Here is a 25,899-nt window from a genome sequence, read left to right as displayed (position 1 = left end):
ATAACAAACGAATTAATTAAACACATCAATTATCTCCGTAACTAATTGACCAATTTTAGTCATCAAAATCTCGGTAGAAAGTATGATCTGCAATGAATGCGAAGGTGGAAATGCCCGATTTCAAAATTTACTAATTATGTGCGTACAGCCATTGAAATTACTCCGCGAGAGATTTCGAGTCGGGTATTTTCACTTTCGTATTGGCCAAAGATTAAGCTTTCGAATGAGATTTTGATTATCGAAGTCGGTTGACTGGTTTTCTTGTTATAATCAAAATACTATACATGTAACATCCTATCTAATTGGGGACTAGGAAAATTTGGAGCTAACCTCGCATAGGTCATAATGACTAAGTGCCTGTCGTTACATAGACTGTGTGTATATTAACTGTGTACAAGAGCGTCACCAGATAGGAGCAAAGATAGATTCGAAAAAAGAAATTGAATAGAATATAAGATACAAATAGATTCTAAAAATCTATTTGAAATATTTATAATCTGTTATCGCATTTAAATAGAGAGCATGAGAGTTAAATAAAAATTTGTTATTAAAAGACTTCAAACCACTTAAATATTATAATTAGGATAATTATTAGTTAGTTTAACGTTATTTTGAAACTTAATAACACATATTATTGATGAAAATCCCTTTAGTAGTTACAAAGTTTTAACATCAAAAGTTCATAACGTAGGGTGAAATATTCGTCAAATCCTTTGGTCAAATCTGAAAGAGAAGAATAATAAACCTTATTTTGGAGAAATTCAAAAGATTAAGGTAGAAATGCAATTGATGGGTACTTGTGGGTGTAATGGGCACGTTTCCACCCGGAAACAAAAAAGATGGAAGGTGCTGTAAGGTTGTATCGTTTCGAAAAGGTAACTTTTTTTGCATATTTAAAGTTACAAATCCATCGAATCCACCTGGCGTCATGCAAAGAGTAGTATGTCAACATCTGGCCGTACTAAAAGTCATCTCCCAGGAAATCTTGCCAGATATGTATATTTTCCACAAATCGTGCACAGCGAAGAAGCTTGATAAGGCGGCGGAATTTTATCGAATAGGTGCGATTATGTAAGTACGACCCTATGAAGCCAGCTGAGCAACGGGACCTGGAGGAAATCCGATAACGAACCGTCTATATATATTCGTCTACTCGGATACACTTGCGCAGCGTCTGGGAGCTCACATTGTTATAGTACTTGCCAATTACACCAATCGTGTGTTTCTGTATATAGAGATGTATATTAAAGGTGATTTAACCATGATGCTAATTGATATTGACCAACAAAAACCCGGATTAAGATATTTGAAGGAGCGTTCTTTCTGATTGTGAACACAGTTTTTTAAAATTCGGTTTGATAACAATTTCACAAGGGCTTGAAGTTTGGTAATATTAAGTTATTTTACGTACAGAGCGTCGTTCTTCATCTTTTATTGATTTTAATATTAACATATCGGCAAACGAGGACCGACGATTTCATAAAGAAGGAATCAAGCTTTCATATGGTGCATTTAGTGTTCTGCTATATCTAATAATAAGAAAGATATCAGCTAATAAAATAGATAGGAAATTGCGGATAAAAATTTGTTGTTGGAAGGTTTGTTGCTATCGTTGCTATCGTCACATCGTCAATCGGGCATTTCCACTTTCGTATTGGCCAAGGATTAAGCTTTCGAATGAGACATTGTTTATCGAAATCGGTTCACTGGTTCTCATGTTATAATTAAAATACTATACATGTAAAATTCTGTTTAATTGGGGGCTAACTTCACATAGGTGTCATTATGAATAATTATGTTGTAATCTCAACAAGTTTAGTGAAAATAACTTTTTATTTAGTGCGTGGGTATAAATTAAACAATTTGAGGTTAGGATTTAATACGAGAAAATACATGGTTAACATTGCTTGTGTTGTCAGTTGTAATTGTCATTTGGTAAAATACACAGTTTGTTGCTATCGTCACACGGGTTATTTATTTATTTTTATTTTGTAACCATGTCTTTTTTAATAACTATTTTAATTTAACTAAACTACTATTAAATAAGCTACTATACTTATTTATCATTTATATTTACAACATAAAGATTGCAAAGAGCTTTCACTCATTTGACAGATCAATTGATACACAATCCATTAACACAAAGTCTATTAATACATATTTGGTAGAAACAATTCTATCTAACGCCATTTAATTGTCGTTCTGCATCGATAGCCTAAGAAACAAGGTTTTCATCCGAAAATATGTTGTAATCTCAACAAGATTAGTGAAAATAACTTTTTATTTTGTGCGTGGGTATAAATTAAACATGTAGAGAAAGTTCTTTTAAGTAAGAAAAATTAAATTTATATTCAAGATGTTTGTAAATTATTATTAATTAATTATTATTTTCTACCTCATACTTCTAACCCTTATATGTTTTTTCAAAACTACTACCTAACATATAAAAAAATCATCGTGCTAAATTGAAACGAAATCGACAAAATCGAATAAAATTAATTTTGGGGTGGTTAGGGTAGTTAACCCCAACCAACCCTGAATGTTAAGAGCTCATTTTATTGTATTAATTTTAAATTACGATTTTTTTCAAAATATTGTTCAAAAGTGTATGTTAAAAAACACGTAATTAATATTTTTAAATGTGTTATAAGGGTACTTAATGTCGCCAAAATCGACAGGGTACTTTTCTTAAAAGCTTCTTAAAAATGAATACAAGTTTATATTTACCACATTTCGATAGCTGTTTTTGTCTTTAAGCTACAAGCGAATATACACCGTTCACCCCGATTTCCCTTATAACACGCCCCTGGGGCGTATATATAATTCTATTATATAATTCTTTATTAGCACGTATAAAAAAAATATATATATTGCAACGAAATCGGTGGGATGACAGTTCTGATACGTTCTTTGTAAGTTATAAATATGATTATTAAGTATGAAATATTATTATTAAGTATTTTAAGTATGAAAAGGTATCAAAAGTATCAAAGGAATTTGATTTATATACTAAATAATTTGTAATAAACCCTCTTTATTTATGAATTTTAGAAGTGTTTTATATGAAACTCAAAGTATAATATTTATTATATTTTATTAATTGGTACGATGTTTACATGTTGACTTAACAATAATTAATGACTACTTAATATCTAGTTTCACAATTTGTAATAATTGTCCAATAAGCACAATTCATTACATTACCACATTAACTTTAATTGTTTTATAAAATAGGAATGTGCTTCCTTTGCAAATTCTACGTTTTTAGTTTTGTGATTTTACCACCACAATAAATATAACATTCAAATCTTTTATATTACTACACACGAACAACTCTCTACAACCTAACTAGTAACTTAATATCTATCACTTGCACGTATACATATGGGTAACTTATTACACACCACTTCAGCCGGTCTATTAATAACAGCAGGAAATAGTGTTATCAGTTAATATTGTTAATACAGTTTTCAGTTAATTTCTAACATTTTTAGATATGGATCCTTCGGCAATTTTTAAAAATACTTATTAATTATATCAAAACCGGATATAGATTACATAATTGACCCAATTATGAGATAAAAAATTGTGGTATATAAGTTCTTCCAATTTTACAGTCACATCAGAGTTTACCAGTTGTTTAACAATTAACTTCAACAATGAAAGGTGAGAACAATTTTAATAATAGGAATTATTGTTTTTAATAATCAATTTTTGTTCACAGCAATTGAAGCTGTTCTATTATTATTGGGTGTTATTGGAATTGGCGCTGAACCCCGCGGCACATGTCCAAGTACTGTAAATGCCTATGTAGATACCTTGCGTGATAGTGGGGATTGCACCAAGTTTTATTATTGTGTCTGGGGATCTAATGTACTTATGACCTGCCCAGACGGCTTACATTTCAACACCGAATTAAATATTTGCGATTTGCCAAGCAATGCCAGATGCTCCATCGAACCCACAACCCCTCCACCCACTACTACCCCTGCCCCGGATTGTGGTGAATGCTCATCTGTAACTTGCCCGGTCACACCCGGGTTATTCCCAGAGTTCTTCCCACATCCTACAAATTGTGGCAGATATTGTATGTGCGATAACTACGCTGCAGTTCACGATATGCCTTGCCCATCCGGTTTACATTTCAACTCCATATTAAATGTTTGCGATTGGCCTAGTGATGCTGGATGTGAACCTGGTTCCACTCCTGCACCAACAAGTGGTCCTACTACCGTTCCTGATTGCGGCAGATGCGAGGGTTTAACTTGCCCCAACGTTCCTGGACAATACCCAATTTTCCATCCACATCCTGAAGATTGTGGAAGATATTGTAAATGCGATAACTACGGCGCAATTCACGATATGCCTTGCCCAGATGGATTACACTTTAACCCCCAATTAAACGTTTGTGATTGGCCAGAAGCAGCAGGATGTGAATGTGGTCCCGTAACGCCAACTACTCCTCCCACAGATTGCACAACTACTCCTCCAACAGATTGCACAACTACTCCTCCTCCCACAGATTGCCCAACTACTCCTCCTCCCACAGATTGCCCAACTACTCCTCCTCCCACAGATTGCCCAACTACTCCTCCTCCGACAGATTGCCCAACTACTCCTCCTCCCACAGATTGCCCAACTACTCCTCCTCCCACAGATTGCCCAACTACTCCTCCTCCCACAGATTGCCCACCAACACAACCTACTCAAGCTCCCGACTGTGGACAATGCACATCAGTAACCTGCCCCTACACTCCAGGTGAAATCCCAGTTTTCCACCCTCATCCAGAAGAATGTGGAAGATATTGCAAATGCGATAAGTACGGCACAGTTCACGATATGCCTTGCCCAGCTGGTTTACATTTCAACCCCACTTTAGATGTTTGTGACTGGCCAAATAACGCCGGATGTGATCCAGCCGCAGTATGATAACTTTTGATGTCGGACTCCCTTAAATCTAATTCAATTTATTATGTGTATATCCGAACTGTATTTAATAGTATCAATATAATAAACTGCTTGTAGCAAATGAAGTTTTTCTTTTATCATTATTTTTTTAAATTAACATTAGTACGTTCAATAACATAAATCCCAAAAGGATAATAATCAAAATTAGTCAAAGACAAGCGTCTTATGTTCTCCGCAAATAGCAACAATGACCAACTCCAGAGTGTACCTTACTTGATCAAGAGTGATTTTAGAAAAAAAAACAAATACGAAATAAAATGTACAAACGATGAAGTCAAACGAACTGATGTAGAAAATGTATTGACAATAGACATCGAATAAAGAAATGTAAAGATTGTTTTATGACTCACCTTGCAGCTATCGCCCACTTATTGAGCATTTGGTGAATTTTCAAAATGGACTTGAAGAGATGGGAGATGTACTAAGCGGCATATCGTAGTTATAGATGGTTTCAACGGGATGTTCTTACAAACCGAGCAGCGTTAAGCGGCTGAAAATGAAAGTCATTTCCGATGTAATATTCTGCTAAAAATCATAACCCGAGCTGAGAATTGGGCCAACACGTCAGGATTTGAGATATTTGAGGTTATGTACTAGAAAAATGGCTTTTTGGCCACTTTTGAAGTTATGTATCGGACGCACAATACTTTTTTGCTCTATTCTATCTATTACATATTTCAGTACAATCATTGTCCTTCAAAATGTGTTATTGAATGGTGTTGTACTATTTTTCCTTCATAAGTTATGACTCTTTAAGTTGAACAGTGAACGCGGTATGAGCACGATGATATTAATTTACTGCCGATTCAGTATGATCAGACTGCACTAAATGACTTGGTAAGCGATTTAAGTTTACCTAAAGATAAATCTGAACCGCTTGGTTCACGACTAAAAGAGAAGAATCTCTCTGTATAGATATCCAGAGAAGTCATTTGTGTTCTTCTCTGCAGGTAGCAGCTATATTTATTGTAATGATGCAATAGTGTTCTCGTTCAAAAATATGGACTGTTGAATGACCCATTACATTACACTATATTACATAGATTACATATTGGGTAGGCGGACCAACCAACCTTGGATCGAGATCCTAAGGATCTATTGTGCCCCGATAGATATCGTTATCAAATTTCACCGTGTTGTCCAATGCTTTTAACTAACATAAATCTCGGTGAACGGTCATTCAAATCTTTTGAATAGATCAACTACGACTCAAAAATCGAGAATCTGATACGGTTAACAGAAGGCAGTGGCATAAAATATAGGCGCAGTCTCTCTTCAGCCCACAGTCCAATCCTATCTTTGGCCATCGCAAATGATACACTAACTGCTGGTTCTGGCCCCACAAACGCTTTAGCGCTGCCCTCTCGTGCTAGCTCATCTACCGCTTCATTGCCAGCAACCCCAGAGTGACCTGGGACCCAGATCAGAGAAACTCTGTTATCACAACTCAGTGTGTTCAATGTTCTGTTGCAGTCATTAAGCAGAGCCGACACCGTTTCCACAGCTTGCAACGCCTGGAGAGCAACTTGACGGTCTGAGAAAAATCGTACTGTCATGTTCTTCACCCCTCTCTCAAGAAGGATTTTAGCAACCACATCAATAGCAAATACTTCCGCCTGGAATACAGTACAGTACGTACCTAGGCTGTAAGCTTGCTTAATTCGAGGTGTCTGGCAGTATACTCCTGCTCCGACCCCTTCCGCCGTTTTTGATCCATCTGTGAACATGCAATTATCTTATTTGGAAATTAAACTACTTATACTACGATGATTGTTTATTTGTTAAAATGTCTTTACCGGTTTCGGCACATTGCCGTCTTCAGAAGACTTCTATAAAAGAACAGAAACAAAATGTATAATATGAATTACCTACAAGATAATAACAACGTGTGGTTAGAATTTCAAACGATTTTTCGTAGGTTAAATAAATTAAAAAGTTGTTATTCTTAAATAATATCTAAAATCGTAAAACCAGCAAAATAAAAACTTACGTCAGGTTCTCTACAATGTCGAAAAACAATTTATTTCAAACATAGGTTGTGATTTTTGCGGATTATCAATTTATTGAAGAACAAGATTAACACCAACGGACATTAATTATTGGCGCGAAAGGATGTGTGTGAAAAGGTTAAGTATCATGAGAGGGAAACTGCATTAGCGACAATAATAGTTCGACGTCTACGTTATACAATTCTACGAACAAATTAAATGCTATAAAATATAAGACAATCGAAAACAACATATTTAAAATGAGAAAAGGAAAAGGCTCTATGGGCATTAAGGCTTTTCTCCCTACAATTGCAGCATTGAAGTGCCCAACTTCAATCTGTCGATTTGTAGGGAGCATTTAATGGTTTTTCTCCTGTTTTTTGGAATTTCTTAAAAAAGGGTCCTTCAGGCAGCTATAGAGGGGTGGTTTCAGTTGTGTTAATTGTTCGTTGAGTAATGTGATGTTTGGTTTTGTAGCAATAAACTTATTAATTTCGTAGGTCTCTAGTAGTTCCATATGTGGGCCTTTACTCAAATGGTGTAGTAGAATGGTGTTGTTATTTTCTTGGAAAGTCATGCTTATTGAAAATGATGTGTGTTCCAAACTTTGAATTTTTTTTGGTTTTATGTTCTTTTATACGTTGTCCTAGATTTCTCCCCGTTTCGCCGATGTAAGTAGCTTCACAGGAACCGCATTGTAGTTGGTACACACCACTTTTCTGCATTAAATCAGTTTTGTCCTTATTATTCACTAGCAGGTTCTTTATGTTATGTTTGATTCTGAAAGTAAGGTTAATGTCAAATTGTTTGAAAATCTTTTGGAGTCTGTAGGATATGTGTCCTGGGTATGTAATGGCTCGATATGTATGATAGTGTTGTCATTAATGAAAACTAAAATATCATCAACATACCTCGTCCAGAGCATTATGTTTTTCAGGTACGGGTTCTTGTCGTTTATTATTTGTTCCTTTTCTATCTTATTGAGGAACACATCGGCAAGTATACCACTCAATGGTAAACCCATGGGCAATCCGTCGTTGTATTTATAAAAAACATTATTGAACTGGCAAAAGTTCTGGCGTGTGCTTTGCTTGAGTAAGGTCATGACATTGGTAACATCTTTGGTCTCTATGGTGGTTCCTCGGAGAAAATCTTCCAATATATTAAGAGTCTCTGCAACTGGTACGCTGGTGTATAAATTTTTAATGTCAAAAGACAGGATTTTATAGTTATCAGGTAGGTTCTTTATTCTGTCAATTAATAGTAGAGAACCTGACGTAAGTTTTTATTTTGCTGGTTTTAAGATTTTAGATATTATTTAAGAATAACAACTTTTTAATTTACTTAACCTAAGAAAAATCGTTTAAAATTCTAACCACACGTTGTTATTATCTTGTAGGTAATTCATATTATACATTTTGTTTCTGTTCTTTTGTAGAAGTCTTCTGAAGACGGCAACGTGCCGAAACCGGTAAAGACATTTTAACAAATAAACAATCATCGTAGTATAAGTAGTTTAATTTCCAAATACTATAATTCAAACGGTGATATGGATGCTTCTACATCTAATATGCAATTATCTGCCTGAACCAGAGAATTTTCATTTTTGATCCAAGACTGCCGTTCAGGCAGTACAATGTGATATCAAGCATTAATCACTGATAGTGATCCTGCCAACTCTGACGGCATTGATTGCACAGTATAATGTCTTCCGCAGCCTAGTGGTAGAACCTGTCGGAACAGTTTTGAGCATATTGTTTAAATCTGTAAATGGTAGTTCTAGCCACTTTCTCTACATGCAAATGCAAAGGAGATAGGCCAAGCAGAACATCCATTGTTAGAGTTGGCGTTGTGCTTGCCGCACCAGGAATTGCCAATCCAGCTACTCGTTGAATTCGTGAAAGTTTACTGATAACTGAAGTCTTTCGGACTTTCCTATACCAGACTGCTGCTCCGTATGTGATCATAGGTCTAACCACAGTCACATAGAGCCAGTACAGTCTTTCAGGAGTAAGACCCCAATTTTTTCCACAAATACTGCGACAGGTTCACAAGGATAGTCTAGCTTTGTGCAAAGCTCCCTGCAAACGTTGATTCCATGAAACGGTTTTGTCTAGGGTTACTCCTAGATATTTGACTTCATTTGAGAAATGAATTTCTTCACCTTGGATAGGTGGGCGGATTAGTCCATACAACTTTCGTCTCTTGGTGAAGGGCACAACAATTGTCCTTTGCCGGTTTATCGAGAGATTCCCTCCCTAACACTAAGCGCAAATGGTATGTAGGATCACCTGGAGGACTTTGGATATCCTCGACAAACAGGTTCCTTTGACCATAACGACAATGTCATTAGCATAAGCTTGTATTTCTACACCAACAGCTTCGACTATCGCAATCAGATCATCAACCAGAAGGGAGCAAATTGGGGGAGATAACACCCCTCCCTGCGGACAGCCACCTCCCGGCCTGAAGCGTATCGTGTCACCGTGGAATGAGACGTTTAATTGCTTCCACTCTCCTGTCAAGAGCAGCTCTTTCAAGGGATTGTGGTTTTGCGTTGTTGAACGCACCTTCTATATCCAAAAACGCACATAACAAAATCTCTTTATGTTGGAGCGTCCTGGATACTCTACCAACCATGTTATGTAGAGCCAATTCTGCTGATTTTCTTGCTTGATAAGCATACTGGTGGCGACTCAGTGGACCAGATACCAGTGGCACCGTACGGATAAGTATACCGTTCCAGAATTTTTTCAAGGGTGATGGGTCAAAAGGCATTAGGAGTATGATCCATAAATAGTAGGTTGTTTATTGATTCCTTTAAGAGAAGTTTTAAAGCAGTTGTGCAGCATAATTTCAATAAATACACCTCTTTACCTATTACTCATTCCATGCACTGAAAAGAATCATACAACAATTTTAAAACTATTCTTGAAGCAATATAATATAAACAACACAAACGGAATATATGTGGGGATTTGAAAATAACTGGACTGCTTTTTGGACAAGAGTCGGTTTTTACAAAATATCCATGTTTTATATGTTTATGGGATAGCAGAGATCGGGAATAGCACTATATTAAAGAGAATTGGCCTAATCGTACTTGTCTCGAAGCAAAAGACTCAAACATTCTCAAAGATCCATTGATTGATACGAAAAAGATGTTACTACTCCCAGTTCATATCAAATTAGTTATAATGAAGCAGTTAGTAAAGGCACTTAATAAAAATGGTGCTTGTTTTAAGTATTCGTAGATAAATATCCCAACTTGAGTGATGCTAAAATAAAAGAAGGGGTATTCGTTGGGTCACAGATTAGAGAATTGAAAGAGATGTGTGAACTAGCTTCAAAGCAGTTCTCAATGGCTTCCTGGGCAATGATAAAGCTGCTAATTGTAGGATGCTAGTGGGTGTGATGCTAGAAAACTTCAAAAAATTAGGTTGTAACATGAGCGTGAAGTTGCACTATTTGCATTCTTATTTCCATTGGTTTTATGACAATTTAGGTGATGTCAGCGATTATCAAGGGGAGCATTTCCATTAAGATATAAAAGAAATGGAAAGACGGTATCAGGTAAAATGGTCCACATTGTTCCATAAATTACATACATTCCATAAAAGTTAAATACAATACAAAATTCGGTCTGGCGTGTCCCCCGCATCTGACAGTACTGATCCATATGCTGGGTTCCACTCATTACGTCATTTTAAAATGGCCATAATTTGTAATGGAAAAATCATACTGCACCATGCGAGAGCGCATTTTAAATAATACGGATAGTACAATATGAGTAAATCGATAGAATACAGCAAAATAATATTGTTCGTCCAATCATAACTTAAAAAAAAAAGTACGCCAAAAAAGCACGACGTAAAAATCCTGACGTGATGGTCCAATTCTGAGCGCGGATTCTGATACCACGCAAAAATATATATGTTACTTGCACGTGTACATACTTATTACTTATTACATTACATTATTACTTGTATACATTATACACACCACTTCAGCCGGTCTATTGTTAACAGCAGGAAATTGTGTCATCAAATTAAATTCCTTGAAAGCGCTTTATCATTTTAATGTTCTGTACTTGTAAATTTTGGAATTTATTACAATTCAACAAGATCTATAAATCAAGATTATTTAATATACATGCTGTTTCAACAATTCCCGAATTTTTTTTCTTGTCATTAATTGATGTAATATTGTAATGATCCCTCAAAACATATTAATTTTAATTTTCACCTGTTTGATTTTTTTTAAATTTTCATTTTTAATTATTATTCTTCTACAAAAATTAAGGGAGACCTAAATATATTCAGAAACCTAATTATAAAGGACACCTCTATATTGCTTCCTACGTCCGATTTTAATTAAATAACTTGTACTCTTCAAAAGTTTGATCAATGAACTGATAAAACGGAGATAACTTAAAATTAAGGTTTTATTAAAAAGAGTATAACAAAATTTAAATATTTAAAAATTATAATAGATGTTATAATTTGGTTAAGTTAATATGTGGTCAGTAAATTAGACACAATTTTCAGTTAATTTCTAAAGATTCTTATATGTGGAACTTTTCGGTAATTTTGAAAAATTCTTATTAATAATTTCAAAACCGGATATAGATTACATAATTGATCCAATTATGAGATAAAAAATTGTGGTATATAAGTTGTTCCAATTTTACAGTCACATCAGAGTTTACCAGTTGTTTAACAATCAACTTCAACAATGAAAGGTGAGAACAATTTTAATAATAGGAATTATTTTTTTTAATAATCAATTTTTGTACACAGCAATTGTAGCTGTTCTATTATTATTGGGTGTTATTGGAATTGGCGCTGAACCCCGCGGCACATGTCCAAGTACTGTAAATGCCTATGTAGATAAATTGCGTGATAGTGGGGATTGCACCAAGTTTTATTATTGTGTCTGGGGATCTAAAGTACTTACCACCTGCCCAGACGGCTTACATTTCAACACCGAATTAAATGATTGCGATTTGCCAAGCAATGCCAGATGCTCCATCGAACCCACAACCCCTCCACCCACTACTACCCCTGCCCCGGATTGTGGTGAATGCTCATCTGTAACTTGCCCGGTCACACCCGGGTTATTCCCAGAGTTCTTCCCACATCCTACAAATTGTTGCAGATATTGTAAGTGCGATAACTACGGTGCAGTTCACGATATGCCTTGCCCATCGGGTTTACATTTCAACCCCACATTAAATGTTTGCGATTGGCCTGATGATGCTGGATGTGTACCTGGTTCCACTCCTGCACCAACAAGTGGTCCTACTACCGTTCCTGATTGCGGCAGATGCGAGGGTTTAACTTGCCCCAACGTTCCTGGACAATACCCAATTTTCCATCCACATCCTGAAGATTGTGGAAGATATTGTAAATGCGATAACTACGGCGCAATTCACGATATGCCTTGCCCAGATGGATTACACTTTAACCCCCAATTAAACGTTTGTGATTGGCCAGAAGCAGCAGGATGTGAATGTGGTCCCGTAACGCCAACTACTCCTCCCACAGATTGCACAACTACTCCTCCAACAGATTGCACAACTACTCCTCCTCCCACAGATTGCCCAACTACTCCTCCTCCCACAGATTGCCCAACTACTCCTCCTCCTTGCACAACTACTCCTCCTCCTTGCACAACTACTCCTCCTCCCACAGATTGCCCAACTACTCCTCCTCCCACAGATTGCCCAACTACTCCTCCTCCTTGCACAACTACTCCTCCTCCTTGCACAACTACTCCTCCTCCTTGCACAACTACTCCTCCTCCTTGCACAACTACTCCCCCAGATTGCACAACTACTCCCCCAGATTGCACAACTACTCCCCCAGATTGCACAACTACTCCCCCAGATTGCACAACTACTCCCCCAGATTGCACAACTACTCCCCCAGATTGCACAACTACTCCCCCAGATTGCACAACTACTCCCCCAGATTGCACAACTACTCCCCCAGATTGCACAACTACTCCACCAGATTGCACAACTACTCCCCCAGATTGCACAACTACTCCCCCAGATTGCACAACTACTCCCCCAGATTGCACAACTACTCCCCCAGATTGCACAACTACTCCCCCAGATTGCACAACTACTCCCCCAGATTGCACTACTCCTCCCACAGATTGCCCACCAACACAACCTACTCAAGCTCCCGACTGTGGACAATGCACATCAGTAACCTGCCCCTACACTCCAGGTGAATACCCAGTTTTCCACCCTCATCCACAAGATTGTGGAAGATATTGCAAATGCGATAACTTCGGCACAGTTCACGATATGCCTTGCCCAGCTGGTTTACATTTCAACCCCACTTTAGATGTTTGCGACTGGCCAAATAACGCCGGATGTGATCCAGCCGCAGCATAATAACTTTTGATGTCGGACTCCCTTAAATCTAATTCAATTTATTATGTGTAAATCCGAATTGTTTTTAATAGTACCAATATAATAAACTGTTAGTAGCAAATGAAGTTTTTCTTTTATTATTATTTTTTTAAATTAACATTAGTACGTTCAATAACATAAATCCCAAAAGGATGTTCTCCCCAAATAGCAATAATGAGCAACTCCAGAGTGTACCTTACTTGATCAAGAGTGATTTCAGAAAAAAACAAACACGAAATAAAATGTACAAACGATGAAGTCCCACGAACTGATGTAGAAAATGTATCGATAATAGACATCGAATAAAAAAATGTAAAGATCGTTTTATGACTCACCTTGCAGCTATCGCTCACTTAATGAGCATTTGGTGAATTTTCAAAATGGACTTGAAGAGATGGGAGATGTACTATGCGGCATATCGTAATTATAGATGGTTTCAACGGGATGTTCTTACAAACCGAGCAGCGTTAAGCGGCTGAAAATAAAAGTTATTTCCGAAGTAATATTCTGCTAAAAATCATAACCCGTGCTTAGAATTGGGCCATCACGTCAGGATTTGAGATATTTGAGGTTATGTACAAGAAAAATGGCTTTTTGGCCACTTTTGAAGTTATGTATCGGACGCACAATACTTTTTTGCTCTATTCTATCTATTACATATTTCAATACAATCATTGTCCTTCAAAATGTGTTATTGAATGGTGTTGTACTATTTTTCCTTCATAAGTTATGACTCTTTAAGTTGAACAGTGAACGCGGTATGAGCACGATCATATTAATTTACTGTCGGTTCTGTATGATCAGACTGCACTAAATGATTTGGTAAGCGATTTAAGTTTACCTAAAGATAAATCTGAACCGCTTGGTTCACGACTAAAAAAGAAAAATCTCTCTGTATAGGCATCCAGAGAAGTCATTTATTGTGTTCTTCTCTGAAGGTGGCAGCTATGTTTATTGTAATGATGCAACAGTGTTCTCGTTCAAAAATATGGACTGTTGAATGACCCATTACATTACACTATATTACATAGATTACATATCGGGTAGGCGGACCAACCAATCTTGCATCGAGATCCTAAGGATCTATTGTTCCACGATAGATATCGTTATCAAATTTCACCGTGTTGTCCAATGCTTTTAACTAACACAAATGCTCGGTGAAATGTCATTCATATCTTTTGAATAGATAAACTACAACTCAAAAATCGAGAATCTGATACGGTTAACAGCAGGGCAGTGGCATAAAACATGTTCAATCGTCTCTATTCCACTCCGTTCTATTGAAACTTTTATGCTGCTACGAGCAAGCCCTACAAAAAATATTCCTGGTTTTGACATCGTCGGCTAAACCCAACAAGTTGAGGTGTGCTTTTAATCGGCAGTGCCCAGTAAAAACACCCATTAGAACTTTTATGCTACTACGGGCAAGTCCTAAAATATTCCCGGGTTTGACAGTGGCGATGTTAATAAACACCTTAGCATGTCTCATTCCAGGAGAACTGGTCCACAGTAGGCGAAGTCTCTCTTCAGCCCACAGTCAATTCCTATCTTTGGCCATCGCAAATGATACACCAACTGCTGGTTCTGGCCCCACAAACGCTTTAGCGCTGCCCTCTCGTGCTAGCTCATCTGCCGCTTCATTGCCAGCAACCCCAGAGTGACTGGCAGTATACTCCTGCTCCGACCCCTTCCGCTGTTTTTGATCTATCTGTGAACATGGAATTATCTACCTGAACCAGAGAATTTTCATTTTTGACCCAGGACTGCCATTCAGGCGGTACAATCTTGTATCAAGCATTAATCACTGATAGTGATCCCGCCAAATCTGATGGCATTGATTGCACTGTATAATGTCTTCCGCAGCCCATTGGTAGGACATGTCGGAACAGTTTTGAGCATATTGCTTAAATCTGTAAATGGTAGTTGTAACCACTTTCTCTATATGCAAATGCAAAGGAGGTTGGCTAAGCAGAATGTCCATTGCTAGAGTTGACGTTGTGCTTGTCGTACCAGAGATTGCCTATCCAGCTACTCGTTGAATTCGTGAAAGTTTATTGATAACTGAAGTCTGTCGGACTTTCCTATACCAGGCTGCTGCTCCGTATGTGATCATAGGTCTAACCAAAGTCACATAGTGCCAGTACAGTCTTTCAGGAGTAAGACCCCAATTTTTTCCACAAAGGCTACAAGTTCACAAGGATAGTCTAGCTTTGTGCAAAAGTCCCTGCAAATGTTCATTCCATGAGAGGGTTTTGTCTAGGGTTACTCCTCCCTTTGACTTCCTTTGAGAAAGGAATTTCTTCACCTTGGATAGGTGGGCGTATTAGTCCATACAACTTTCGTTTCTTGGTGAAGGGCACAACAATTGTCTTTTGCCGGTTTATCCAGAGATTCTCTCCCTTAAACCAAGCGCAAATGGTATGTAGGATCACCTGGAGGATTTTGGATATCCTCGACAAACAGGTTCCTTTGACCATAACGACAATGTCATCAGCATAAGCTTGTATTTCTACACCAACGGCTTCGACTATCGCAATCAGATCATCAACCAGAAGGGCCAAAGTAGGGGAGATAACATCCCTCCCTGCGTACAGCCATCTCCCGGCCTGAAGCGTATCGTGTCACCGTGGAATGAAATGTTTAATTGCTTCCACTCTCCTGTCAAGAGCAGCTCTTTCAAGGGATTGTGGTATTGCGTTGTTGAACGCACCTATAACCAAAAACGCACATAACAAAATCTCTTTATGTTGGAACGTCCTGGATACTCTACCAACCAAGTTATGTAGAGCCAATTCTGCAGAACTTTTTCAAGGGTTTCCAACAGAAATGACGTCAGGCTGATGGGTCAAAAGGCATTAGGAGTATGATCCATGAATAGTAGGTTGTTTATTGATTTTTTTAAGAGACGTTTTAAAGCGGTTGTGCAGCATAATTTAAATAAATACGCCTCCTTACCTATTACTCATTCGGTACACTTAAAAGAATCATACATCAATTTTAAAACTATTCTTGAAGCTATATAATATAAACAACACAAACGTAATATATGTGGAGATTTGATAATAACTGGACTGCTTTTTGGTCAAGAGTCGGTTTTTACAAAATATCCATGTTTTATATGTTTATGGGATAGCAGAGATCGGGAATAGCACTATATTAAAGAGAATTGGCCTAGTCGTACTTGCCTCGAAGCAAAAGACTCAAACATTCTCAAAGATCCATTGATTAATGCGAAAAAGATGTTACTACTCCCAGTTCATATCAAATTAGTAATAATGAAGCAGTTAGTAAAGGCGCTTAATAAAAATGGTGCTTGTTTTAAGTATTTGTAGATAAATATCCCAACTTGAGTGATGCTAAAATAAAAGAAGGGATATTCGTTGGGTCACAGATTAGAGAATTGAAAGAGAGGTGTGAACTAGCTTCAAAGCAGTTGTCAATGGTTTCTTGGGCAATGATAAAGCTGCTAATTGTAAGATGTTAGTGGGTGTGATGCTAGAAAACTTCAAAAAATTAGGTTGTAACATGAGCGTGAAGTTGCGCTATTTTCATTACATTACATTATTACTTGTATATGTTACGGCTAGAGCTCGAATTCCGGGTAAACCTAAGTTTAACCGGTTAATGTTGAGAATTACCTGGGGTCTTACGGCTAAAGTCCAAATAGTTTTCAACGCTTCCAACTTTAACCGGCTAAACCTGGGTGTAACCGGTGGCAGTTGGTTAACACATTCGCTGCCGCCTGTCTCGGCCCTATCTCGAGCTATCACTTACGGGAATAAGAGGACGGCGCCAGCGACAGAGAACACGTTAAAACAAGGCGATTGTGTTCGTTGTGCATTCGGTTAGTATTGCATCATTATTGCGCCATCCCTGTGCGTATTTATTAAATAATAGAGCAAATCGATCTCGTTCGTTGTACATTTGGTTAGTTCGTTATCATTACTTTGACGAATTAACTTCAAAAATGGAAGGTGTTTAAGTCAAGTTTTTATGAAGAATTCAAAAACGCTTTGTCCGCTAAGGATCCTAAGAATAACTTTTACATGAATAATGCACAATATAATAAGTTTATTGAAGAAGTGAAAGAAGCTAAGCAGTCTAGCAAAAAATCAGCGTTGCATTATCGTCGTTTGAAACGATTAGATATACAATGTTGGAAATAATTCACGAGCACACCCTGTATAATCTGAACGCGCAATAAAATTTGGTATGGAAGTAGTACTAAAGTAGTGTAACTTACTCTCACATGGAGAACGGCACAACTCTGCTGGGAGGAGAAACATCAATAGCGAGAGTATCCCCCGTGAGCTTCGCGTACCATCGCTACACGATGTGGCATGGAGTCTATAAGTCGCTATATTGTAGCGAGAGGGATGGCCAACCATGCCACCTCAACTCGTCTCCATAGCTCCTCAACGTTAGCCGAGGAAGCCGGATAACGTAGAAGTCTCCGACCAGTCATGTCCCAAACATGTTCGATCGGATTCAGATGCGGAAACCGAGCTAGCCATGGAAGCATTCGTATACGGTGCTCTTCCACAAAGGTCTATACAACACGCCCGATGTGCTGTCGTACGTTGTCGTGCATGTATAGCAGACCTGGGAGCCGCCGAACGTAGGGAAGCACAACGGACCGTAGCACCTCATCTACGTATCGTTGACCCGTCATGGTCTGCTATACACGTAGCAGACGTGTACGTCCACCATATGTAATCGCACCCGATACCATAATGCGTTCTAGGACAGCGAATAGGGTGTTCTTGCACACTCTGCTCGACTAGACGATCATCACGGCTCCGACGAACTAAAATTCGCGCATCACCGGTGCTTAATTCGAATCTTGATTCATCGGAAAACAAAATGTCCCTATACTCGGCAACCTACTAATGCCTAGCGTCGACCCACTCGTGACGTATGCTGCGGTGCTTGGGTGTTACTGCAATCCGTTGTATCGCACGAGGCGCGCGCAGTCCACTATCTACTAAACGCCGCCGTACTGTACGCGTAGTGAGTGCGCCTTCCCCTGCCAGTGGCCAAACAGCTCCAAGTTGCCTTGAGGAGGACACACACGACGCTAAAGCGCTGAGCACAAGAGCGCGATCCTCGTGTGACGGGGACTATGTCCTACCTCAGACCATTCTCGCCATGCCCGTTGCACTGCCGATAACGACCGCTCGAAACGACGCGCAATTTCACAGAACGATACACCCTCAATGTGCATACCCACAAACATTCCTCGCCCAAACTCGCTTAAGAAACGCGATCGCCCTTCCATTGCGCACAGAGTACGATAACAATGTGGTCCCTCACACCACACTAAAAACGACCGGTATTTTCCATCCACTTCGGTCTCCATAGCGACGGAATGTTCCACTTGGAAGGGCGGCTCAGTCAACAATGCCGCGACGGAACAACTCGAAACTCCCTGAATAAACTCGTCTACAGTAAACCTTTGTACTCCGCAAATATTATGGATTTATCTTCACGCGTTCAGATTATGTAGGGTGTGCTCGTGAATTATTTCCAACAGTGTATTTATGTCATATATCTGGTACCGATAAATTAATTGCTCCTGTTTGTAAAACCGATTCTGTAATTAAACAGTATGTGAAAAATGAAGAGTTATTTGTATATCAAATAACTTCATGAAATACATGTGTCCATTGGACATGGTGGTCGCAACAGGATGGTTCAGGAAGCTAAAAAAAAAATATAAAAATATCACTCAGGAAGTTATAATGATATTTCTTCGATTATGCAAATCGTGCCAAATGAAATTAAAATCGGCCAAAAAAAGCATTGTGGTCAAACCGATTGTATCTAAAGAAATGAATAGCCGCTGCCAAGTCGATTTAATCGACATGCAAACCAATCCTGATGGTAATTTCAAATTTATTCTTGTTTATCAAGATCACCTTACAAAGTTTGTGCAGCTACGACCATTGCAGAGTAAAACTGCTGAAGAGGTTGCTAGACTGTTGTTAGATATTTTTTGCATATTTGGAGCCGATAATGGAAGGGAGTTTGCAAACAAAATAGTTGAAAATTTAATATCCATGTGGACAGGATTAAAAATAATACAAGGAAAACCACGTCACAGCCAATCTCAAGGTAGTGTTGAAAGGGCAAATCAAGATATTGAAATATGATGAAAGACGAAAATTGTAATCAATGGTCTGAAGGACTTAGATTTGTCCAATTGATGAAAAATAGAGCCCATCACGCCGGTATAACGCGTTCACCATATAAAGCTATGTTCGGCTGTGAGGTGAAAGTTGGTTTAAAGTCATCTCTATTTCCCTCCGAATTAATTGATAATATTTCTACAGAATAGGAATTAAAGGAGCTACTGAGAACACAGGAAGAATGCGAACAAAGTATCGATGACGATACTCAAAGTGGAGAGGAAATGCAGTGCTGGGCGCTGGGTAAATACCCGGCGGGTAGGTATTTCTAAAATGGGTATTTATCCGGGTATTTACCCCGACCCAGGGTAAATACCCAAACAGTGGGTATAAAAGTGATACCAGTAAAAATATATCGATTCCAATAAAATTGAAGAGGAAGACGATGAGGACGTTGAAGACGAGGAATTGCCAACAATCAAAGACGTATTATCATTAGACGAATCTGTCGTAATTTAGATTAGATCAAGTTATTATGATTATTATCACCAAGCAGCCCTCTGCGTCCATTGTTGGACATAGACCTTCCCTATTCTGTGCTGTTTGAATACAATTGTTGGTCATTCTTTTGACGTCTACTTCGTCTGTTCGCTCGCGGTCTTCACTCAAGCAACCATTTTGTCCACTGCTCATTCTTCATTCGCACGACATGACCCGTCCAGTTCCACTTAAGCTTTGCCACAATGTTAACCACATCATTTACGCCAGTTCTTCTTCGTAGGTCTTCATTTCGTATGTAGTCCCTCAGAGTTAGACCCTCCTGGCAGTGGTTACCGTTAATGTTAAAGTTTCGGAGCCTTATGTCATAACCGGAAACACGCATTGATTGAAAGCCTTTCTTGGCTTTTTCTCTTGAAGATGTCTCTAAGATCCTTCTGTTTAGTTCGCTTGTTTGATTATCTCTCGATATACGAACCTCATAGCCAAGATTACATTGCTGTGAACCCTCTCAATCTCATTATCCCCAATCTTGATGTTCTTCTTGTTGATATTTAGCACGACTCTTGCACACACCTCCTTTAAGTCGTTCATCATTAGTTTAATCTCTCCAAGGCTATCCGATATAAGAACTATATCGTCCGCGTAGCGTAAATTATTTAAGCATTTGCAATCAATGTTTATGCCTTTTTGGGTCCAATCCAGTTGTTTAAATGTACTCTGAGGACTGTGATGAACAATTTGAGTTCCAACAGTGTCCCGCATTGTTTTACTCACAATCAGTACTTTACTACTTTTACTCTCTTCAATACTTTCATGCAATTTTACCGTCATTGTAGCATTCCTGTAGATGTTATAAATAAGTTTGGTATGTCGATAAGCGACTCTGCATTCTTGAAGTGCTTGCAAATCTGCCATCAACTCAATTTAAATTAAATTTATAAATACCTCAAAATACCCATCTTGGGTAAATACCCCCGGGTATATATCCAGGATATTTACCCTTGAAAATAAATACCCGGGTATTTAACAACACTGAGGAAATGGCACATAGTAATATGTGCGAAATGTGTACAAACAACAATGATTTATGTGATTTGTGCTCAAAGAAAAATGACATTATTAATAATAGAATCGAAGCAAAGGCAAACCTAGCAGAACAGGCTGAAAAAATGAAATCTTTGTCAAATGTCAAGTATCCACCGTGCAATGTTGGTGACAACGTTAGAGTTAAAATTCCTGACGTAGATAAAGGTAAGGGTGACTTTAGAAACATTATTTTAACCGTTCTCCAACGTACTGAGGATGGACTCTACAAGTTAGGTAATGAGAAAGGAACCATTTCTGAAATGTTTTGAAGGCATCAATTTACCGTATGTGAACCAAAATTTGTAAATATTGAAAATGTTTCAGCTGACAAAAAGTCCTTACGACAACTTGCAAATTTACAGTCAACCTCTGGTGGTCAAGGATTTAAGAAATGCCATTGTAAAACAAAATGCGGAGCAAAAAAATGCCTTTGCAAAGCTGCAAATATTTTATGCAACTCTAAGTGCCATTCCAGTTTATCTTGCAATAACAAATAAAAAAACACTAATTTTTTTTCTTTAAAATGAAAGTGTGCATCTATTTGAAAATATCTATTTCTTTACGTTAGTTTAATATGAAATATACTAGTTAATTGTTATTTTTAAATAAATAATAAATTAATGTTCTTAATTATGGATTTCATTTATTTATTACCTAAAAATTTATTGTTCTACAAGCTTACTTAAAGTAACTAACCTCGCGCTCTTTAACCGACTGCCATTGGTTACACCTAGGTTTAGCCGGTTAAAGTTCGAAGCGCTGAAAACTCTTCGGACTTTAACCGTAAGACCCGGGTAATTCCCAACTTTAACCGGTTAAACTTAGGTTTAGCTGGAATTCGACTTTTAGCCATAACATATACATTATACACACCACTTCAGCCGGTCTATTGTTAACAGCAGGAAACAGTGTTATCAAAATAAATTCCTTGAAAGCGCTTTATCATTTTAATGTTCTGTACTTGTAAATTTTGGCATTTATTGCAATTCAACAAGATCTACAAATCAAGATTATTTAATATACATGCTGTTTCACCAATTACCGAATTTTTTTTCTTGTCATTAATTGATGTAATATTGTAATGATCCCTCAAAACATATTATATTATATTTTAATTTACACCTGTTTGATTCTTTTAAATTTTCATTTTTAATTATCATTCTTCTACAAAAATTAAGGGACGACCTAAATATGTTCAGAAACCTAATTATTAAAAACACCTCTATATTGCTTCCTACGTCCGATTTTAATTAAATAACTTGTACTCTTCAAAACTTTGATCAATGAACTGATAAAACGGAGATAATTTAAAATTAAGGTTTTATTAAAAAGAGTATAACAAAATTTAAATATTTAAAAATTATAATAGATGTTATAATTTGGTTAAGTTAATACGTGGTCAGTAAACTAGACACAGTTTTCAGTTAATTTCTAAAAATTCTTAGATATGGAACTTTTCGGCAATTTTGAAAAATTCTTATTAATTATTTCAAAACCGAATATAGATTACATAATTGATCTAATTATGAGATAAAAAATTGTGGTATATAAGTTGTTCCGATTTTACAGTCACATCAGAGTTTACCAGTTGTTTAACAATCAACTTTAACAATGAAAGGTGTGAACAATTTTAATAATAGGAATTATTTTTTTTAATAATCATTTTTTTTTCACAGCAATAGTAGCTGTTCTATTAGTATTGGGTGTTATTGGAATTGGCGCTGAACCCGACGGCGCTTGTCCAAGTACTGTAAATGCCTATGTAGATACCTTGCGTGATAGTGAAGATTGCACCAAGTTTTATTATTGTGTCTGGGGATCTAAAGTACTTATGACCTGCCCAGACGGCTTACATTTCAACACCGAATTAAATGTTTGCGATTGGCCAAGCAATGCCAAATGCTCCACCGAAACCACAGCCCGTCCACCCACCCAATCCATTACTACCCGTGCCCCTGATTGCGGCAGATGCGAGTCTGTAACTTGCCCCAACGTTCCTGGACAAGACCCAATTTTCCATCCACATCCCGAAGATTGTGGAAGATATTGTAAATGCGATAACTACGGCATAGTTCACGATATGCCTTGCCCAGATGGATTACACTTTAACCCCCAATTAAACGTTTGTGATTGGCCAGAAGCAGCAGGATGTGAATGTGGTCCCGTAACGCCAACTACTCCTCCCACAGATTGCACAACTACTCCTCCCACAGATTGCACAACTACTCCTCCCCCAGATTGCACAACTACTCCTCCCCCAGATTGCACAACTACTCCTCCCCCAGATTGCACAACTACTCCTCCCCCAGATTGCACAACTACTCCTCCCCCAGATTGCACAACTACTCCTCCCCCAGATTGCACAACTACTCCTCCCCCAGATTGCACAACTACTCCTCCCCCAGATTGCACAACTACTCCTCCTCCTTGCACAACTACTCCTCCTCCTTGCACAACTACTCCTCCTCCTTGCACAACTACTCCTCCTCCTTGCACAACTACTCCCCCAGATTGCACAACTACTCCTCCCCCAGATTGCACAACTACTCCTCCCCCAGATTGCACAACTACTCCTCCCCCAGATTGCACAACTACTCCTCCCCCAGATTGCACAACTACTCCTCCCCCAGATTGCACAACTACTCCTCCCCCAGATTGCACAACTACTCCTCCCCCAGATTGCACAACTACTCCTCCCCCAGATTGCACAACTACTCCTCCCCCAGATTGCACAACTACTCCTCCCCCAGATTGCACAACTACTCCACCAGATTGCACAACTACTCCCCCAGATTGCACAACTACTCCCCCAGATTGCACAACTACTCCCCCAGATTGCACAACTACTCCTCCCCCAGATTGCACAACTACTCCCCCAGATTGCACAACTACTCCTCCCCCAGATTGCACAACTACTCCCCCAGATTGCACAACTACTCCTCCCCCAGATTGCACAACTACCCCTCCCACAGACTGCACAACTACTCCTCCCACAGATTGCCCACCAACACAACCTACTCAAGCTCCCGACTGTGGACAGTGCACATCAGTAACCTGTCCCTACACTCCAGGTGAAATCCCAGTTTTCCACCCTCATCCAGAAGAATGTGGAAGATATTGCAAATGCGATAAGTACGGCACAGTTCACGATATGCCTTGCCCAGCTGGTTTACATTTCAACCCCACTTTAGATGTTTGCGACTGGCCAAATAACGCCGGATGTGATCCAGCCGCAGTATGATAACTTTTGATGTCGGACTCCCTTAAATCTAATTCAATTCAACTCCATATTAAATGTTTGCGATTGGCCTAGTGATGCTGGATGTGAACCTGGTTCCACTCCTGCACCAACAAGTGGTCCTACTACCGTTCCTGATTGCGGCAGATGCGAGGGTTTAACTTGCCCCAACGTTCCTGGACAATACCCAATTTTCCATCCACATCCTGAAGATTGTGGAAGATATTGTAAATGCGATAACTACGGCGCAATTCACGATATGCCTTGCCCAGATGGATTACACTTTAACCCCCAATTAAACGTTTGTGATTGGCCAGAAGCAGCAGGATGTGAATGTGGTCCCGTAACGCCAACTACTCCTCCCACAGATTGCACAACTACTCCTCCTCCCACAGATTGCCCAACTACTCCTCCTCCCACAGATTGCCCAACTACTCCTCCTCCCACAGATTGCCCAACTACTCCTCCTCCGACAGATTGCCCAACTACTCCTCCTCCCACAGATTGCCCAACTACTCCTCCTCCCACAGATTGCCCACCAACACAACCTACTCAAGCTCCCGACTGTGGACAGTGCACATCAGTAACCTGTCCCTACACTCCAGGTGAAATCCCAGTTTTCCACCCTCATCCAGAAGAATGTGGAAGATATTGCAAATGCGATAAGTACGGCACAGTTCACGATATGCCTTGCCCAGCTGGTTTACATTTCAACCCCACTTTAGATGTTTGCGACTGGCCAAATAACGCCGGATGTGATCCAGCCGCAGCATAATAACTTTTGATGTCGGACTGCCTTAAATCTAATTCAATTTATTATGTATAAATCCGAATTGTTTTTAATAGTACCTACCAATATAATAAACTGTTAGTAGCAAATGAAGTTTTTCTTTTATTATTATTTTTTTAATAATAATATAAAATTTAATAATAATTATTTTTCAATAACATAAATCCCAAAAGGATGTTCTCCGCAAATAGCAATAATCAGCAACTCCAGAGTGTACCTTACTTGATCAAGAGTGATTTTAGAAAAAAAACAAACACGAAATAAAATGTACAAATGATGAAGTCACATGAACTGATGTAGAAAATGTATCGATAATAGACATCGAATAAACAAATGTAAAGATGGTTTTATGACTCATCTTGCAGCTATCGCTCACTTAATGAGCAGTTGGTGAATTTTCAAAATGGACTTGAAGAGATGTACTAAGCGGCATATTGTAGTTATAGATGATTTCAACGGGATGTTCTTACAAACCGAACAGCGTTAAGAGAAAATGAAAGTCATTTCCGAAATAACATTCTGCTAAAAATCATAATCCGAGCTCAGAACTGGACCATCACGTCAAGATTTGAGATATTTGATGTTATGTACAAGAAAAATGGATTTTTGGCTACTTTTGAAGTTATATATCGGACGCACAATACTTTTTTGCTCTATTTTATCTATTACATATTTCAGTACAATCATTGTCCTACAAAATGTGTTATTGAATGGTGTTGTACTATTTTTCCTTCATAAGTTATGACCCCTTAAGTTGAACACTGAACGCGGTATGA

The 25,899-nt window shown here is 38.4% G+C and overlaps 4 protein-coding genes and 1 long non-coding RNA gene across 5 annotated transcripts in view; 4 read left to right on the top strand and 1 right to left on the bottom strand.

The window, feature by feature from the left end:
• The first annotated feature begins 3,590 nt into the window (after positions 1 to 3,590).
• LOC111419238 (probable chitinase 10) lies at positions 3,591 to 5,033 on the top strand. Its single transcript, XM_023052021.2, has 2 exons — positions 3,591 to 3,666; positions 3,725 to 5,033. The coding sequence occupies exons 1-2, from the start codon at positions 3,660 to 3,662 to the stop codon at positions 4,927 to 4,929; spliced, it is 1,212 nt and encodes a 403-aa protein (XP_022907789.2). The 5' UTR covers positions 3,591 to 3,659; the 3' UTR covers positions 4,930 to 5,033.
• Positions 4,589 to 25,899, bottom strand: part of LOC111419241 (uncharacterized) — a 39,524-nt gene continuing 18,213 nt past the window's right edge. The window contains exons 3-4 of the long non-coding RNA XR_002706928.2: positions 13,716 to 13,855; positions 4,589 to 5,458 (exon numbers count right to left, since the gene is read on the bottom strand). This is a non-coding gene — a long non-coding RNA (uncharacterized lncRNA). The remainder of the gene's footprint in view (positions 5,459 to 13,715; positions 13,856 to 25,899) is intronic.
• Positions 11,609 to 13,471, top strand: LOC111419239 (soluble scavenger receptor cysteine-rich domain-containing protein SSC5D-like). Its single transcript, XM_023052022.2, has 2 exons — positions 11,609 to 11,697; positions 11,756 to 13,471. Exons 1-2 carry the CDS (start codon positions 11,691 to 11,693, stop codon positions 13,360 to 13,362), a joined length of 1,614 nt encoding a protein of 537 aa, XP_022907790.2. The 5' UTR covers positions 11,609 to 11,690; the 3' UTR covers positions 13,363 to 13,471.
• Positions 22,670 to 24,339, top strand: LOC139430526 (mucin-7-like). Its single transcript, XM_071197623.1, has 2 exons — positions 22,670 to 22,713; positions 22,772 to 24,339. Exons 1-2 carry the CDS (start codon positions 22,707 to 22,709, stop codon positions 24,334 to 24,336), a joined length of 1,572 nt encoding a protein of 523 aa, XP_071053724.1. The 5' UTR covers positions 22,670 to 22,706; the 3' UTR covers positions 24,337 to 24,339.
• LOC139430531 (peritrophin-1-like) lies at positions 24,357 to 25,207 on the top strand. The gene has a single exon (XM_071197637.1). It carries the CDS (start codon positions 24,593 to 24,595, stop codon positions 25,106 to 25,108), a length of 516 nt encoding a protein of 171 aa, XP_071053738.1. The 5' UTR covers positions 24,357 to 24,592; the 3' UTR covers positions 25,109 to 25,207.

Source organism: Onthophagus taurus, chromosome 7 (assembly GCF_036711975.1).
Source record: "Onthophagus taurus isolate NC chromosome 7, IU_Otau_3.0, whole genome shotgun sequence".
Classification (NCBI taxonomy): Eukaryota; Metazoa; Arthropoda; class Insecta; order Coleoptera; family Scarabaeidae; genus Onthophagus; species Onthophagus taurus.
The sequence above is the reverse complement of the archived record's forward strand: the minus strand, read 5'-3'. Positions and strand labels throughout refer to the sequence as shown.

Excerpts from the sequence above, each read along its gene's own strand:
- LOC139430531 (XM_071197637.1), top strand. The coding sequence starts at position 24,593 with ATGCCTTGCCCAGATGGATTACACTTTAACCCCCAATTAAACGTTTGT.